The sequence below is a fragment of the Patella vulgata genome, chromosome 7 (assembly GCF_932274485.2).
Source record: "Patella vulgata chromosome 7, xgPatVulg1.2, whole genome shotgun sequence".
NCBI classification, from domain to species: Eukaryota; Metazoa; Mollusca; class Gastropoda; family Patellidae; genus Patella; species Patella vulgata.
In genome coordinates this window covers 50239166-50255948 of record NC_065885.2, presented here as the reverse complement: position 1 = coordinate 50255948, position 16783 = coordinate 50239166, and the positions used below count along the sequence as shown (strand labels likewise).

At 31.7% G+C, this 16783-nt stretch overlaps 1 protein-coding gene across 6 annotated transcripts in view; it reads right to left on the bottom strand.

Moving 5' to 3' along the window:
• Positions 1–16783, bottom strand: part of LOC126826642 (plexin-A4) — a 104251-nt gene that overhangs the window by 36577 nt on the left and 50891 nt on the right. For all 6 annotated transcript variants that reach the window (XM_050555594.1, XM_050555593.2, XM_050555596.2 and 3 more), the window contains 3 exons: positions 11480–11615; positions 10567–10762; positions 4067–4157 (listed from right to left, as the gene is read on the bottom strand). In XM_050555594.1, the coding sequence (XP_050411551.1) occupies positions 4067–4157; positions 10567–10762; positions 11480–11615 (423 nt within the window). The remainder of the gene's footprint in view (positions 1–4066; positions 4158–10566; positions 10763–11479; positions 11616–16783) is intronic.

Below are 16783 nucleotides of genomic sequence, written 5' to 3'. Positions count from 1 at the left end.
TGAAAATTAAAAGCAGTTTGCTCATCAATATATTTTTTTTCCTTAAAACCACAGCATAATTTGGTCTTCAGTGATTCATTAACTATGAATTTTATACGTGAATTGCAGTGATAGAAGGGGGGGTATTTGTCTGATGACTAATCCAATTGGGTTTGTAAACTCGTTCCTATGAAGGTTCCTAATTAACACAATTCAATAGCACTTTTTATCATCTCTATCTGTATTGTAAAGCAATGAGATTCTTGTCTGCCCCAACGTGTCTGTAGATGAAAAATTGGCATTCTTGTTAAATGGAGCAACAGTTTGCATGAATCATGTATCTGTATAATCTAATTTTACTATTCCCCTATCTTCATTTATGAGATACCATCAAATATCAGACTAATCAGTTGCAATTTTTTTAATCATTTAATGTAGCAGAAAAGTGAATAAATCTGCATGTCGTTAATATTGATACAGATATTTTAATTTGTTTCTTTTTTACAGAAATATTAGGAAATCGATCTGCTTCTTTAATAACTGAATTAATTTGCTCGATAAAAAAAATAAAATCTATGTCATGCAATTAGAAGGTTACAGGCAATGATTCAACTACCACTGGAAAACAAAAAATCTGCTTTTCCACTTTGTGATGTATATGCAGTCAATTGGCAATATCTTGTTTCCTTCTTGAAATATCAATGTCTGCCTTCACACTAGGTTCAAATGTTTTGAGCAATAACAATCGAGAACGATTGACAGAAGGAAACAGAAAATCAATGTTATTTCTATAGAATGTATGTTATACGACTCTAGGGAGTTCATGCTTTTTACTCTTACCATGATCTAGTGTCGCAACCTTTCTCAACCGCGCTGACAACTGACTAAAACCGACCATGCGAATACGCAGTTGACAATCACAGACAAATCAACAATCTCCAACTAAGACACACTTATTTAAAATAAGAACAAAAAAAAACACACTAGAATATCACACCCACTTAATTTTCAAAAAAAATTAATTAGCTTGGGAGAAGAAAAATATATTTGAAATGTTCTCGACCAAATTATTTAGATTTAAAACAAGCAGATATAAAATAATATTTATTTATATTTGTTTTGACAACAATCCAATAACAGTAATTCATTCTGGACATCGTAGTCTTCCATTATCCATATCTGTCTAAAAGGTTTAAAGTCTGTAATACTGTAATGCCATTTGAAAAACAACGCACTTCTATTATCTTTAGCAAACAATAACATCCCTTTGGAATCGACTAATATTGCTTTATATGGCCTTGCTTATTTTCATTTTATAAATATTGCATTTTCAGATCCTGCTTCAGGCATTTAAAGTTGTAGTATGTCTGAGAATTGGAAAACATGTTGCTACAAAGTACTTAACAAAGGCATATCTAGAGTCTATAGCATACAAGTATTTATTAATGCTGTTAGATATCTATGTTATTGAATATCAACTGTAACTATAAATTGTTCTGTACTTGCACAAATCTCCCATACTACACCACCTAACATGCATATTGAAATTTTGTATTAAATACCCTACTCCATCAAATGTTGGCATACTTTATGTCGCCACTCATTTATTACACTGGAATATCTTCTACAATATTACATGCAATTCAGATGCTTATGTTAACCTGGTTTAAAAATAGCTACAATCGTTAAACTAGCTTAACTCTATTGTCTGAAAATAACAGTGGGGCGAATCAACTACTTTAAAACTTCAAGAAGTCTTTTTTTTCTATAATGGCTAATCCTGAGTGTTAGGGCATGTGCATGTGGTTGTCAGAATAGTAAAGCTAAATTTGCTACACTCTCCAGACTTAAAAACGCAGTTGTTTTTAAGCTAGGTTATATATAGAAATTTTAAAATGTTTAGGAGCTTTTGTATACAATTCGTTCATGTCTTTGTAAAGTTGTGTATCTTCATATAATTATGTCCATGTATGTATCCTTTGTTTCATGTATATTTCTATTATTTTTATTTGTATATGCACATAGCCTTGTAAGGTTTTTTATGCAATAAAGTTTCTTCTTCTTCTATAGCTGTTAGAACATCTTATTACTTTAATGTGATGAGAGAAATCTGGTATGGCTACTCACCACTCATAGATTTCTAATTTTACTTTAATGTCATATACACTATCATCTGTTTCCACCTAGCTTGATATCACAGACAATGAACTTTACAATCATGGCATTAATTTTAACTGGGACTTGGACAAGAAGCTTAATGGCTAGATTATCTTTTAAAAAAACTCTTCAAAATATCATAGGACAGAAAAAACGTCTTTCCAGAACGTGTTTTATCAGTGATGTTTTGGAAATCTGAAGAAGCAAGAGTCAATTGAATGCATCTGATGATGAGACACAGTATCAAGCACTCCCTGTATTATAAACTTATCACTGTCGTAATATCTATTTCTCTCACTGGGTTCTCTACTATTAGTTTACATTAAGTGATTAATTCCATCATGATATCATCAGTATGTTTACATTATCAGTATCTCTATTTAACCAATATCTCTTTTATATTATTAATCAAACTGGTTTAAAACTTTCCCACCCTCCACAACATTGAGGCTATAATAATATTATAGCAACTCATAGAAGGTGAGGATGTATTGGGTTAAGAAAAAATATAAAATACATTATTTTTTTTTCACACACCACAACCGTGGACCTAAAACACTTCCTCTCACCAGAATCCTGCAGCTTTAGCCAATTATACAATACCGATATAAAGTGTAATAAAGTCTATTGCTATTTGTCATTCTTGGCTTAATTGACATTTATTTTAGTAGCAAGTCTCTGTTGAGCTGTAATTGTGAAGGAAGGTAGGTCTCCCGAGGATTCTTTATATGTGCTTATAGGTATAATTATTCAGCTCTGCTTTTACAGTAAATATCATACTGGTCTCTTGTGTGGTAACTGTATAAAGAAGAGCTAACAGTTTATGTGTCGATTCATAAAGGAGTCAGACATCTATTATTATGTATTACTGAAACATGTGATTTTCTCTTAAAACAATCAGAGAGCGCTTATTGCCACTACATGAAACCTCAATGCAATTACTCATAATATGTTGATATAGGTTATTCATAATTGTGAATATCATTTACAGTAAATTAAAGAAATTGATATGGCATGAAACAAACTCATAAAACCTGCTCTTTATGGATCATATTTATAATTTGTATTTGTGTTATAATATTTAGTAATTGCATGTTATCGTTCACAGATGTTTATCTTACAAATGCCAAACTTAAACTAATATCCGAAATGGTTGTCTAAATAGATTTCATCTCACCCAGTTGACATAATGTCGCAACAGATGCAAGACCTTTTCAAAATGTCAAGTTTTGAATGAAAAACTTATGAGTACATAATTTTAGTTATTCATGTTATTCATATATATATACATTTGCTAGCTTTAAATCCTACATAAATAAAACAAAACATGCAACTGCCAAATATCATTTATTAAACTTTGAAATAAATGTCATGGACCTTTTGGAGAGAATAAAAATTAAATCCACAAACATGTAAGCCCACGCATATTCACATTGTTCTGTCATATCTAATATGGTATGCTTTTTATTTATTCAATATGGTGAGATAATGTTGACCAACTCCCCCTGGTGTAAAATTCAATATAAGGTCATAAAAGGTGTTGATTATTGAGTGTTATTATAAACTGAGTTTAACCTTGTTACAGCTGTATTTCACCATCTCTTTGATTCCTTCTACCAGCAGGTGTTAATTATAATCTAGTTACAATTTTTATTAAAGACATTCAGCCTACCACCCTGCTATTATTTATGTCATAGATAATATGCATGAATATTACCAGAAGGCTGTTTTTCATAATTAACTTCCCAATATGGCACATATCGGCATCTAAGTTAATTTTAAGTTAATGACAAGCTAAGCTGAACTCGATATTTGCTAGTCTGGAATATTTGAGTACCGGTAGTCGAAAGAAAGACTGTTCTGGTATTATCTTGTAGGAGGCACCAAAGATCTCTAAGTAGACAGAAAGATTAAAATATGTTTTACTTACGAGCTATGATCACCACAATCAAAGAATGTAAAATTTGTAGAAACAACATCTTTCTTTTTGGATTGAACAGATAACCGCATAACAATATGATCTGAAAACAGAAAAATGCCAAAATATAATTTTTGTTTAAAATGCAATGGCTTTGTATTACTACCAATAATACCATCATAGTCTACAATAACAAGTTGTGTATAAAAAAACAAAAGTCATGTTTATTTCTACATGTATTTAAGAAGGTATTTTATTCCATAACTACATGCAAATACAGGCAAATGCTATTGAATAAACCATGGTTGTATTCAATGGCTTCGACAGGGACTACTTTTTCCAGAATGACGTCACTTTGAGAATGGCGGAACCTATGATTAAGTTTGACGTTATAGGTGATGATTTTTTTTAATAATCTGGATAGTACAGTGTCTACAGAACTTAATGACCATTGAATTTGTTCTTATTTGAGATTTATATGTAGTTATAGTTGTAAAAAAAACCCAACTGGAGTGTATCCCTGCCACATTCCACTCGCTATCCCTCGTGGAATATTTGCACAGGGATACACTCTCATGAACCATTGAATAAACCTAGCGGTATACAATGGTCATTGAGTTCTGTCTATGTATATTGTACGTAACTAGTGTGTATGCTTCAATGTACAATTTCTTCAAAACTATATATATCATCTTTTAATAATTTTGTATCATAGATAAATCATTTGTGCTCATTTTGACATGAAAGGTAACAGTGTTCACGGTTAGTTGGATTTTTTTTTACAAATTTGGGAAGACAAATGGTCCAACCATAACCCATTGTTGTCAATGTTAAGAATAGTGATGTTTTCTGAACTGAACTCTGACTGACCTTTGACATTGTGATGTAAAACATGAATGATGTTAACTTGCAATATGTCTATGGTAAGCTTTTCAGTGTATTCAAATAATGAAAGGAAAAATATCAAAATATTGACCACCAATCAAATAGTAGAATTTATAACAGTTCATGGATTTTAAGGAGCAGTTCCAGGTACCCATTGATAAAAGTGGTTTAAATTTCAAGCATGCAAATGAAATGCCAAACTGAACAATTAGCACAAAATTTCAGCTAAATATATAGATTCAACCTTTGGAAATGATCGCTCAATTTGTGTACAACTCGTTTAAGGATTTCAGAGTAAAAAATGTATGTTTGACTTGATAATCGCAACAACTAATTCGACCGTAAATTCTGGAAGAAAACAGACATGGTTATCCAGGCATTTAAATAGATTGGAGTTATTGGCAACCTCTCATGACAAATGAGTTTGCATTTCTTCAAAAAGAATCACATAGCTTCAGATGGTTGCAGATGAGGAAGGTCACCAAGAGCTTTCAAAATACAATTAACCAGTTATATTCAGTAAACTATATCTAGGATGACTCCGCTTATTCTTTATTGATCAAATAATTTCAGAAAATATTGTATAATAGTTATGTCTAGTATATATTATGAATTCAGTTGATTACAATTCATTCTCCTCTAATCTACATTACCAGCTTGGATGTCTGGAAATATGGTTTCCCACGAGATAGCCGTGAATGATAAATGTTTAATAAATGGTTACAAAGACATTGAATAATCAAAGACTTGTGATATATTGGAGAAAATGGTGCCAGCATCTATTCTTGCATGATATGTGATTGGCAGGCCATTTAATAGTTTGGAAGAAGGTAGCACTGAGTCAAGTAAGAAGCACTGAAGTGGTCAAAGATCATTCTAGAAGATGCTTCTGCACTGTACCAAAAGTCAACAAGGGTATGGAAGGAAATTGATCAAATTTGTCGCAAGCTACAAGTTAATGCTGGGTCACTGTTGTTGCTGTCACTGTTTAGCAAAAGGGTTCCATCCTTTCCACTATGTACAATGACACTCAATAAATATGAATCATATCAGCCATACACGTATCACTTACATTTAGTTCTACATCTCATATAAGCTGTAGACAGTTTATTCAGACTGGTGTATCAGTCATGGGATATACACCACATCAAGACTGCATTAATTGATCTATACAACCCATTCTGGTCGTATCAACTGTTTTCATGCATAGAAATTTGTCCCTAAGTGCTGAAATTTGCAAATAAACTGGAGGCCAATATACATTAGCATCTATAGAAAAAATATAATTGAATCTTCTCCTAGTTGACCAGACTTGATCCGGATTCCTGAAGAGACCAGGTTTCTATTCAAGGTGGCATATTGGCTTATAACACCATATCAAACAAGTCATAAAGGGACAATTCGATGGATTGCAACTTTGGTATTTATTCTATAGAATATATTGCTCTCTATAGATGCAATCAACTGAATTTGTCTATCAATATTCCCAGAAGAATAAAATATGGGCACTCATAACTCGGAGTGAAACAAGTACTTTTTACATCCTTGTTTAAAATAACTTCATGTCCTCACAGATAACTCCAAACCTTTGTTACAAATAGATATATAGATACATGTGGGGGGGGGGGGGGAGGCGGGGCCAATTTGTGGTTGTAACTGTAAGTGCTGCCCGAATCATAAGCGACATTAGCGTTCACATAAATATTAGAATTGGAATAGTTTTTCAGGTTATTTGAACTGACTTGTTTCAGGATACTTTTTTCAATTTCAGTTTTATGTCTCCTAATTCAAGGAAATAAACTAATATTAAAAGACAAAAACAGATAAGGTAAATTGATAGAAATCTGAACATTCTGTAAAAACATAAGGGAAGTGGATGATTTTAGTTGAATAGAATATTCAAATAGCATTTGAATAATGTCTTTCAATATTTGGATGGTAAAATCAGTATTCAATGTAGATTTCAATATCATCTTCTCACACATATGACATTTCAACTGACAAACAATATAAATCAAAAAATTTATACTTGCACTTGTAACAGATAAAAACTAAAAACCTTTAAGGAGATGAATGCTTACTGACACCAATATTTTAATAAATCTAAGAAGGAAAGTTTATTAGTCTTGGTGGGATACAAAATCAAATGTAAAAACCTACAGCAATAGCATTATTGCAATATCCAGTAACATAATATAGGAAACTACGTAAAACAACAGAGATTGATAGAATTCACTGAAGACAATAAATTCTTGTTTATCACCTTGTTATTCTGGTAGCATCCAGTCTAAGACAATCTCAGGATTACAGCTTATAATGAAACAAGTAAATCTGTAATCCTAGCTCTCTATAAAATATGAAATATTCATTATTATACAACACAGAACATGATAAATTCTACCGTTTGGCTTTAGTTTTTGTTCTGTATTCATGAAGAAACATTTTTTTTAAAATGAGCAAATGTTGAAATGACAAATAGTTTTATCTGGATGTATCAATCTTATGGTTGTGACATTTATATTAATGATTTTGATTTGTAAATAAATTTTTTGCAAAAAATTCTGCTGGTCATAATTTCCAAGCAATTTCACAACATGTCACAAAAGATGAATTATAGCATGAAAATTATGAGGAAAATAATTCTGTTTAAACATTTCACAACTAGTTATGAAACCATGCCAGATATAAGGTATCTCCTAGATATAGAGTACAATGAACAATACCAAATTAATTTAAACGGAGAAAAATAAATCTTAACTGGACTATTTTTGAAAATTTAAACTGATTATTTTTGAAAATGTCTCTTGACAATTTTCTTGGCTCAGTCCATACAATATGAGCTGGTGGCAAAACAATACAGAATAACATGATTGCTTGGCTATCAAATATGACCCTTGGCAAATAAAACAGACAAACCATGTCCGGAGGATAATTATAAAATGTGAGAAAGGTAATGAAATAAATGCTTTAACGTTGGCATTCGTTTGTTTGTCTGATCCTCAGCCTCCATTAAGTTGAGCAGACGCATTAATGAAAGTAACAAGGAAACAAACTCTTAAACAACTTCAATGTGTTTACTAATTTCCATTAATAGAGGTAGCATGACACAATCAAAGATTATTCAATCATTTCCCTCATTTTCTCACGTTGATCTGTCGTTTGGCTTCTGCGGTGGCTGACTCACATAGTTTTCTTTATTTGATGGTAAAATTTAGGACTAATACAAGCCAATGCTCTATTAGTTTCTTTAATATCACCTCTTTTACCAAGCAAAAAAACAGATAAAACTCGAGTAAGAGAGGGGAATAATAGCTACTGCAAGTTTAACTTGTGAGCCGACATTTTATGATCAGATTTCCACTCATTTTAATCAAATTTTGTGGCGAATTTCAATCCATGATCTGAAGATTCTTTTAACTAAATCTCGATGAGATTGAACAAGCTCAGTGAACTTTAAATTTTTGGTCATGCAAGCCAAGAAGCAAAAGGGGTAATTGAGTAAAGAAACTGTCTCAAACAGATGATTTTCAGATATTATCTTGATCTCCGAATACCTGACATTCCAATTTCCTATATTAACAGGGATTAAAGATATATTTCCTTGACAGTCAAGAGCATAAATACATAATCACTGATGGGAAAATATATTCAAAACTACAGAGATAAACATATTTGTTACTAAAAACATGATAACTTATGGGCTATGAATGGAAAATCTAAAAATATCGCCATTACAAGTACAGCCATCCTGATTTCTTATTTCTAATTTTTTCATTGTGAGCTATATTCAGTCTATAATTTCATATTTCTATGCCATAAGCAATATCATACTTTAGTTAAAAATAAATGTTCAGGTTGCACATATTTAAAGTTTTATAACATTTGCCATGCATATAACAACATTACCAAAAATGTCGCAGTATTTTATTATTCATCACGTAAATGAACTAGTTCATCTTTATTCTCCTATCAACATTTTGAGTATTTGACATTTAATTTTTTCAGGCTTTCTTTTCTGAAAATATTTACAATTTGCATTTCATGTTTCATACAATGATGTACTTTTCATCTAAAACTAATAAACACGATTTCTATCAATAAAACCAGTACAGTCCGTCTTTATATCTTTCTGAAGGATGCAGGATTTATGAACTCCTTTTAATCTAGTTTTCAAGGATACAGGAGATTAGCTTTGTCAAATCTAAAACATTTTATATCGTGCCCCATATTTCAAATAGGAATCATCATTCATCCTAGTTATAGAGTACTGCTGATTGAGTGTTCTTCAATATCATCAGCCTTTAAGCCGACTGCTATAGGATACATTTTTTATTGATCCAATTTCTGATGTTTCATATCATATTTGTGACAGTTCACCTTTTAAAAATATTTTTTCCTGCCTCACAAAACCTGTTTCCTGAGATAACATCATTTCAACTACTGTATATTAGTCTCCACAAGTTTGAACATAGATTCATATCAAGCTGGAACAATTGGTTGGACTGTTGTATTTATATAACACAAGAATTTGCAGTCGTGATGTTGCTATATTGGATCGTTCAGCATGTTTTGTTTTTTTTTTTAAAAATCACGTGTGTATATTACATGGGTTTAATTTTAAGGCTAGCCCTAACAATAAAATTTTATCATTGCAGAAAATAATCTTCCATCTTTCAACATTACTTTTTGGTTTTGAACTTGGAAGTGCAATTCTAGTTCAAATATTATAAGTCTATCAATACCGAAATCTGTAGTAAAAAATTATGAAGTAAAACTAATTCTTCTGAAACTACAAAACATAAACCAATATTCTAAATATTTTCTACCGGTAAATCAATTCCCTAGAAATTCACTGAGTCAGTAATAGTTTCTCTTCAATGGCAGAAAAAAATACAGCTTTATCATTTATTAATCCACCAATAATAAAACCAAATAATGATGATAAAAGTGTTTCCTTTACTATTATTAATCAGAATGTCCTTGAACAGGCATACAATCAAGGACAATTACAGCACTGGGTACAGAATATATAATTACTAAGTTACTGTAGCTGTGAAAGACAGGTGACATACATTATGGTGTTGTTTCACAGCTAATATATCTAGATTAACTGTCAGACTAAATGTGATTGGTAGTCGACAAAACTGACATAATTTATTTAATTATGCCCAGGGTTAATTTGTGAAATTTCCAGTCAAATGGACAGTAATTGTTGAATGACGAGAATTCTTCTGGTTGGGTTTTAAGATTATACCTGCCTTATCTTAAGAAAGAAAACAATGAATACCATCTTGGGTATAAGCAGTGAAAAGTGTAATGCATTAAGCAGGGTATGCTTACTTCTTTCTAAAACACTGAATATGACTTCTTATTGGAAAGTATCACAGAGCCAACAACTTTCTGATTTACTTTCGTTATTAAATATGATTCATCTAATACAATGTCGTCAGTTTGGGAATTTTTATATTGATTTAGTTTCTCTTGTGACCAATCCCTTATTCCATTGATATATCTAATCAATTATCTGATATACTAATTAGTCGCTTACCACTAATAACTTGTAGTAGTATAGTCAATGGTGCATGTTAGGATATTATAGATTGTATTCTGTAAATAAAATGAATTACCTCGGCCAGTGGGAATAGGTGGTAGTTTATTGGGTATAGGAGTTACACAACGTACTCCATCTGCTTCACGCATCAGTGTGGCTTTGGTTTCTATGATGTATTTGGGTCGATTGGGAATTCCATTATCATAACTAGAAAATACACAATTGAGTTCACCTTCCTGAAACTGTGGTAGAAAGTCGATGAATACTTTCACCTGAAAATTTACAAAAAATATTTAGCTATTATCTAGAATTCCTCTACACTCAATAATAGTCATCATCTTACAGCTGGTATAACTCATATTCCATGTACTAATGATTAATAACATTTGCCCACTTTAACAGTTCATGTGAAGACTAACAAGCTTCTTTTCCACTTTCTATGATTATGAGAAGAATATTACAGTTGCAGAAGACAGACGGACAGAGAGGTACAGTTGATGACAATATACTCCTAGCAGTCAGACCATTTTTTTGTTAAATGTTGAGCATCAGATAGTGCTTCGTACAAATTTATCAAAGCAATTCATATTTTTGGTAAAAGAAGCAATATGACAAGTATGGTTGATTGATACAAAAATGATTGATTTTGCAAGTTTCGTTTGATTTATTCAGATGCAATGGTTAATATGGATTTCATTCCTCTATATATAAAATTGTCTATATAGTATTTCTGATTCGTAGGTCAAGAAAGTGGTGAATAGTGAAAGTGACGTGAATTGACAATAGGATGTAGGAATGGGTTTAACCGCTTGATCAATAATATATTAGGTCAATTTGAGACTAACATGCTTATATTGATCCACCTACTCTAATTTTAAGTGATACTTTATTTGCACCACCAATGTGCATAAAGCTAGGCTCAAAGGTGTAACAGATTGTGATTCCGGATTTACCATTTGTTGTGAAATTGATAAAAATAAAAGACTCACCTCTGGTGTTGCTAAGTCTCTACCTTTCTGTATTTTATCAGGTTGTACTTTAGTGATATTAGTACACTGCTGACCACTGTATGATAACCACCGCATGGAAGAATCTTGTATCTGACAATCGATTCTTGCACTACACCTGAAGAAAGAGTGGTATGCATAAATAAGACAGTTGTTTATAGACTCTAATTATCTTGTAATTTCTGGAGAGACTTCAAAAATAACCATGCTTTATACAATTCAAACCCATTTACAGGGTGGTCAATTCTTGTAAATGGAGGTTCTCTATCAACATTTTATTAGAAATCCATCATCTTTCACTAAATTGTCAGCTTTGTGTGCTTGATAGCGAAAATGTGGTTATTCCTTTTAATTTGTTTATAGTCAATGATTAAAAGTAGTAAAACAGTCAAATAGATCTCTAACATATTCAAAATTCATAATATAAATGCTAGATCATCTCTTGGATTGTTGGAATAAAAAAGAGGTGCATCAAAACATTTTGGTGAAGATTTTATGTGACGCTGCCTTTCAAGAGATTAAATATCCTTCAAATGACAATCAGAGACTTAAAATGAGCTAATCCTCTTTGATATAAGTCAAAATAGAGTTATTTCAATCAATGATGGGTCAAGGCTCTTCATGATTAAATCTTTGTTTCAAAAGATGAAACGAAAGTCGACTGGTTTGTTACGGTAATTGTTTTTTTTTTTAAAATTTAAATCATTGTTATGTTGATGGTGGAACCCAAATTGGTTTTATCTCAACACTGGCTAAATCTATTGATGTAATATTTTCAACAGACAGATTCCACAAAAAATCAACATATAAAAATCCATGAAATCGCCCCAAAAAATTGTTCATACCCATATCAGAGAGGTTTAGCTATTTTAAATGAAAGAGGTGGAAACATAGTATTTTACTAGATAAATAATGCTACACAAAAGATAGTTGCCATTTTCGCTATCTAGTACCTAAAGTAAAATTATAAGCTGTAAACATAACGCAACATTCAATGATTAAGCTAGATTGTAAAACATTTTACGTTAAAATACAATAATTAGAAATAAATTTATCATACAGTTACCCTCTAATTACAACAATTTAGAATATATTTTTATCTACAACAATTTAGAATATATTTTTATCTTAACATGAATCATGTGTTTGGAGTCCCTTCTTTTTATTATCTTACTCAACATGAACTCTCTAAACATGAATCTTAAGTTGTTGTCCTACATTTTTTTGCACTTTCGTGTCTAAAAAGCAAACAAATCCTGGTCTTGGCATCTGTGTAAATAAAAATATTTATTTACATTGCTGGCCATAATGAAGCAGTATCAAACGTTTACAAAAGTTTATTTATACAAATAATAGGAGATGCCAGAATACACAATTTATTATAATAACGACTCTCAACAATTTTTACGTGCATGTTTCATAAAATAGAGTCAGAATTCAGAAATATATAGGACCATTAAGTTTTCAATGCTCATGACTGTCACTCAGCAAGGCTATGGTAGAAGAGTAATGCACAGTATAATTATGAACAAAGTTAACATTATTTATTGGTATCTATCAATCAGCTTGATGATCTTGACTACAGATATATGGAATGACCAGAAATACCAGAAACCATGCTAAAACAACATGGAGTCAAATTATTCACATTTACAATATATCTGTAAATTACTGGCAGATGGTCTGTAATCTTTCAATTTTCAATGGTCCTTTAAGGTATCTGATCCTGTGGGCAATTAATTACTCCATGTGTTTTGTCAAATTCTGATATCAATTATGGAAGAGTTCACAGGCAACTTGCTTTTCCCTGTAAGGGGAGTAAGTCAATAGCTGGGCATAAAATGTTAATCCTGCTACAATCTAGTTCTATTCCTACCTCTCAAATGACAAACTGTGAAATTTTGAATAAGTAGAAGTATTTTGTTATTGAAATAATGTTATCTGAAGGTAACACAACATTGCAAGTCTTATCTATATTTGGAAGGGAGTGGTTTTAGAATGACCTCAAATTATCTTATTTTATGATGAGACAATACATGGCTTTTGGCTTTCACCAAAAACATGCATAAAGGTAACTCAAAGGTATTCACTGAAAACTAATCCTTTCCTCCTATCTAAAACTATAACTTAAACAATAACTTCTCCAGAACATTGAAATGAATATACAACAAGCCAACAGTGAGGCTGATGTCCCCCGCCGAAATAGGAAAATAATTAGAGGACACATATAAATTTATCACAAATTATCTTTTACAAAGTATTGAACAATCAAACAGTATATCTTTACTTATAGTCTAAGCATACAATGTTTTTGATGGAATAATTATAGCATATTAAGGGGAAAACATGCTCTATGCCTACAGATCTAGAGTTTGGTTGTATCAACGGGTCTATTTTCCATCTTGCTGCAAGTTGTGCAAAGTTCACTGTTTTCTTTCTGTCATTAAATGTCAATTCATTATTGCATACTACATATTTAATTAATTTATAATAGTTTCTTTTTCAATTTGTTTTTTCCATTTATTTGTTTATTTACCTTGCCTATATTCATTGTATTGGATTGTATTGGAATTGCTCAATTGATGCTTTTATCAATACCTGGTTATAATATTATGACATGTAATGTGGCAAGTTGAGTCGGGACATGTAGGCTATAATGTAACCTAAATGTATACATAAGTGGATTTCGTTTCATTTTTTTCGAAAATATTGTACAGATAAAAGAGGAGGAATTACAGGGGTAATACATTGGAAAGCTTCTTCAAGAACTAAAGCATAAACTATATGCTCATCTTCGAACTCCATCAAGGCATTGACCTAATCAACACATACACCAAGTTTGAACATTCTAGCTCAATTAGGAAGAGAGTTATCGTGCCCCAAAGTATCAACCAATCAAATTGCTTATCTCTGCTTACCCTAAGCGGAAAATGCTCATCTTCGAACTCCATCAAGGCATTGACCTAATAAACACATACACCAAGTTTGAACATTCTAGCTCAATTAAAAGTTATCGTGTCCCAAAGCATCAACCAATCAAATTGCTTATCTCTGCTTACCCTAAGCGGAAAATGCTCATCTTCGAACTCCATCAAGGCATTGACCTAATCAACACATACACCAAGTTTGAACATTCTAGCCCAATTAGGAAGAGAGTTATCGTGTCCCAAAGCATCAACCAATCAAATTGCTTATCTCTGCTTACCCTAAGCGGAAAATGCTCATCTTCGAACTCCATCAAGGCATTGACCTAATAAACACATACACCAAGTTTGAACATTCTAGCTCAATGAGGAAGAGAGTTATTGTGTCCCAAAAAGTGTGACGGACAGACAGACAGACGGACGAACCCATTTTAATAGTCCCCTGCTTTCTTCGAAAGGCGGGGGACAAAAATTGCACAATACAGGTTTAAAATTAACTGAAAAACGGTATCCAATATTTGAACACAATAGGGAAAAAAATATTCTTCCAATTAAATATGAATTTTAAGCATTAGTCGATGGATATCTTCTTTAAGCATAGTTTTAAAGTGACATCCAATTAAATATGAATTTTAAGCATTAGTCGATGGATATCTTCTTTAAGCATAGTTTTAAAGTGACACAAAACAAAGCAAAATCTAGGATGATTACATGTTTTAAAGACAGACAAGATCATTACGGTTATTTTATTTTATAACAAAAGTATTTAAGCGAATAAATGTCAAATTTACATTAGTAATCTTTATTTGGTAGTAAAACATTAAATTCAACTATGGTTAGAAATAAAAGCGTAATAAGTTTACTGTAAAAACCTGTGAGATTATTTGGTTGGAATGAAAAGAGTTGTTTGGTCTTACCATCAAGGTGCGAGATAATAGCAATATCAACAATTAGAGAAAATGTAGCTTAAACCTGTCTAGCTATTAAGTCATCAGCCTATCAACATTCTATGTTATCTTTAACTTGTTTCAAGAAGAAGAAAAACGTTTGGCATATTGATCGGCTGAAGTGAAAGCAATCTTCAGCGACTGAAATAACTCTTGACCATGGTAGAATTGATGAAAAACTTTTTAACTGTTGGATGGAAGATGAGGAAATTAACAATAGGAACAATTATTGACACTGATTTGAAGATAAATATATACTGTGCGAGACAGTCTACTAAAACTATAATACAAAGCAAAACGTGAAGCATTTTCAATGTTTGAACGAGATGAGATCGAACCCAGAAGATGTGCTTGCAGGCATTGATTGTTAAAACACGAGTTTTCACAATCAGTAGTTGTCATCAAGTGTTAATAGGCAGAACAAATTATTTTTTCTATACTATCGGCAAGTTCATCCTTTATACAAATTCAAAAGGAATCGAGTAATATTTTGGTACCATATTGCCTTGAAACTAGCCATTAAAAAAACTTGTAGTTTGCACCACAGTTCAACATTAAAATCATAAAAGAAGTCAGAAGCATACATTTAATCTAATGACGCATTCCTCAAAAAGAGAGAGAAGGAAAAAGGAAGTGAATTTTTGCGATACAATCATCAAGTAGCATTGTAGCCAAGCATGGCTGCTTCTATCAAATATTATTTAACTAATTCCAATAATTTAAGAGTCATTTGATGTAGTCAACCTTAGGTCAAAGATTAATGGCAACTGATCAAAATTCATGAATCACGGGTAAAAATGATGGATGTTCAAACCTTTAAACTGACATAAACAATTGTAATTACATCAGGGCAGAATAAAGTATGATGCACCATTCCACATACAATTCAGTATGTCAGAATATAGAATATTTAAACAGTATTTTGATGTGTTGGAAACTGTCAGAGTTTCAACTGTCACAAGTAATTAATGAGAGAAGCACTGGTCAAACATGCCAATATAATTACAAGTGATTAGACATATTTGCATGGATAAGTATTGATTTGTTGGTATTAATCACGCCTGTCAGTCGTCTGCAGATCAGTTTAATACCAATACCGTGTAAAAACTCTTCATCAAGATATAACTGTACCGATGATGAATAAATACCAAATAAAAAAAAATAATAAAAATGTGCATCTTTGAATAGTGCGTATGATTTATTGAAATCGCCTATCTTGATGACTTCATCATTTGAACATATTTTATGTTTGTATTATTTTTGCTTGTAACGTAGGAGCTATCAGTGTGTTTTATGAGCAATGTGATCTGTCATTATTTGCTCGCTATGTAATTTCCATGTCCATCTCATGTAGCACTATTCCCAATTGTATTTTTGAGTGAAGAAAGTCAAGCATGGATAATTTGTATAAATGG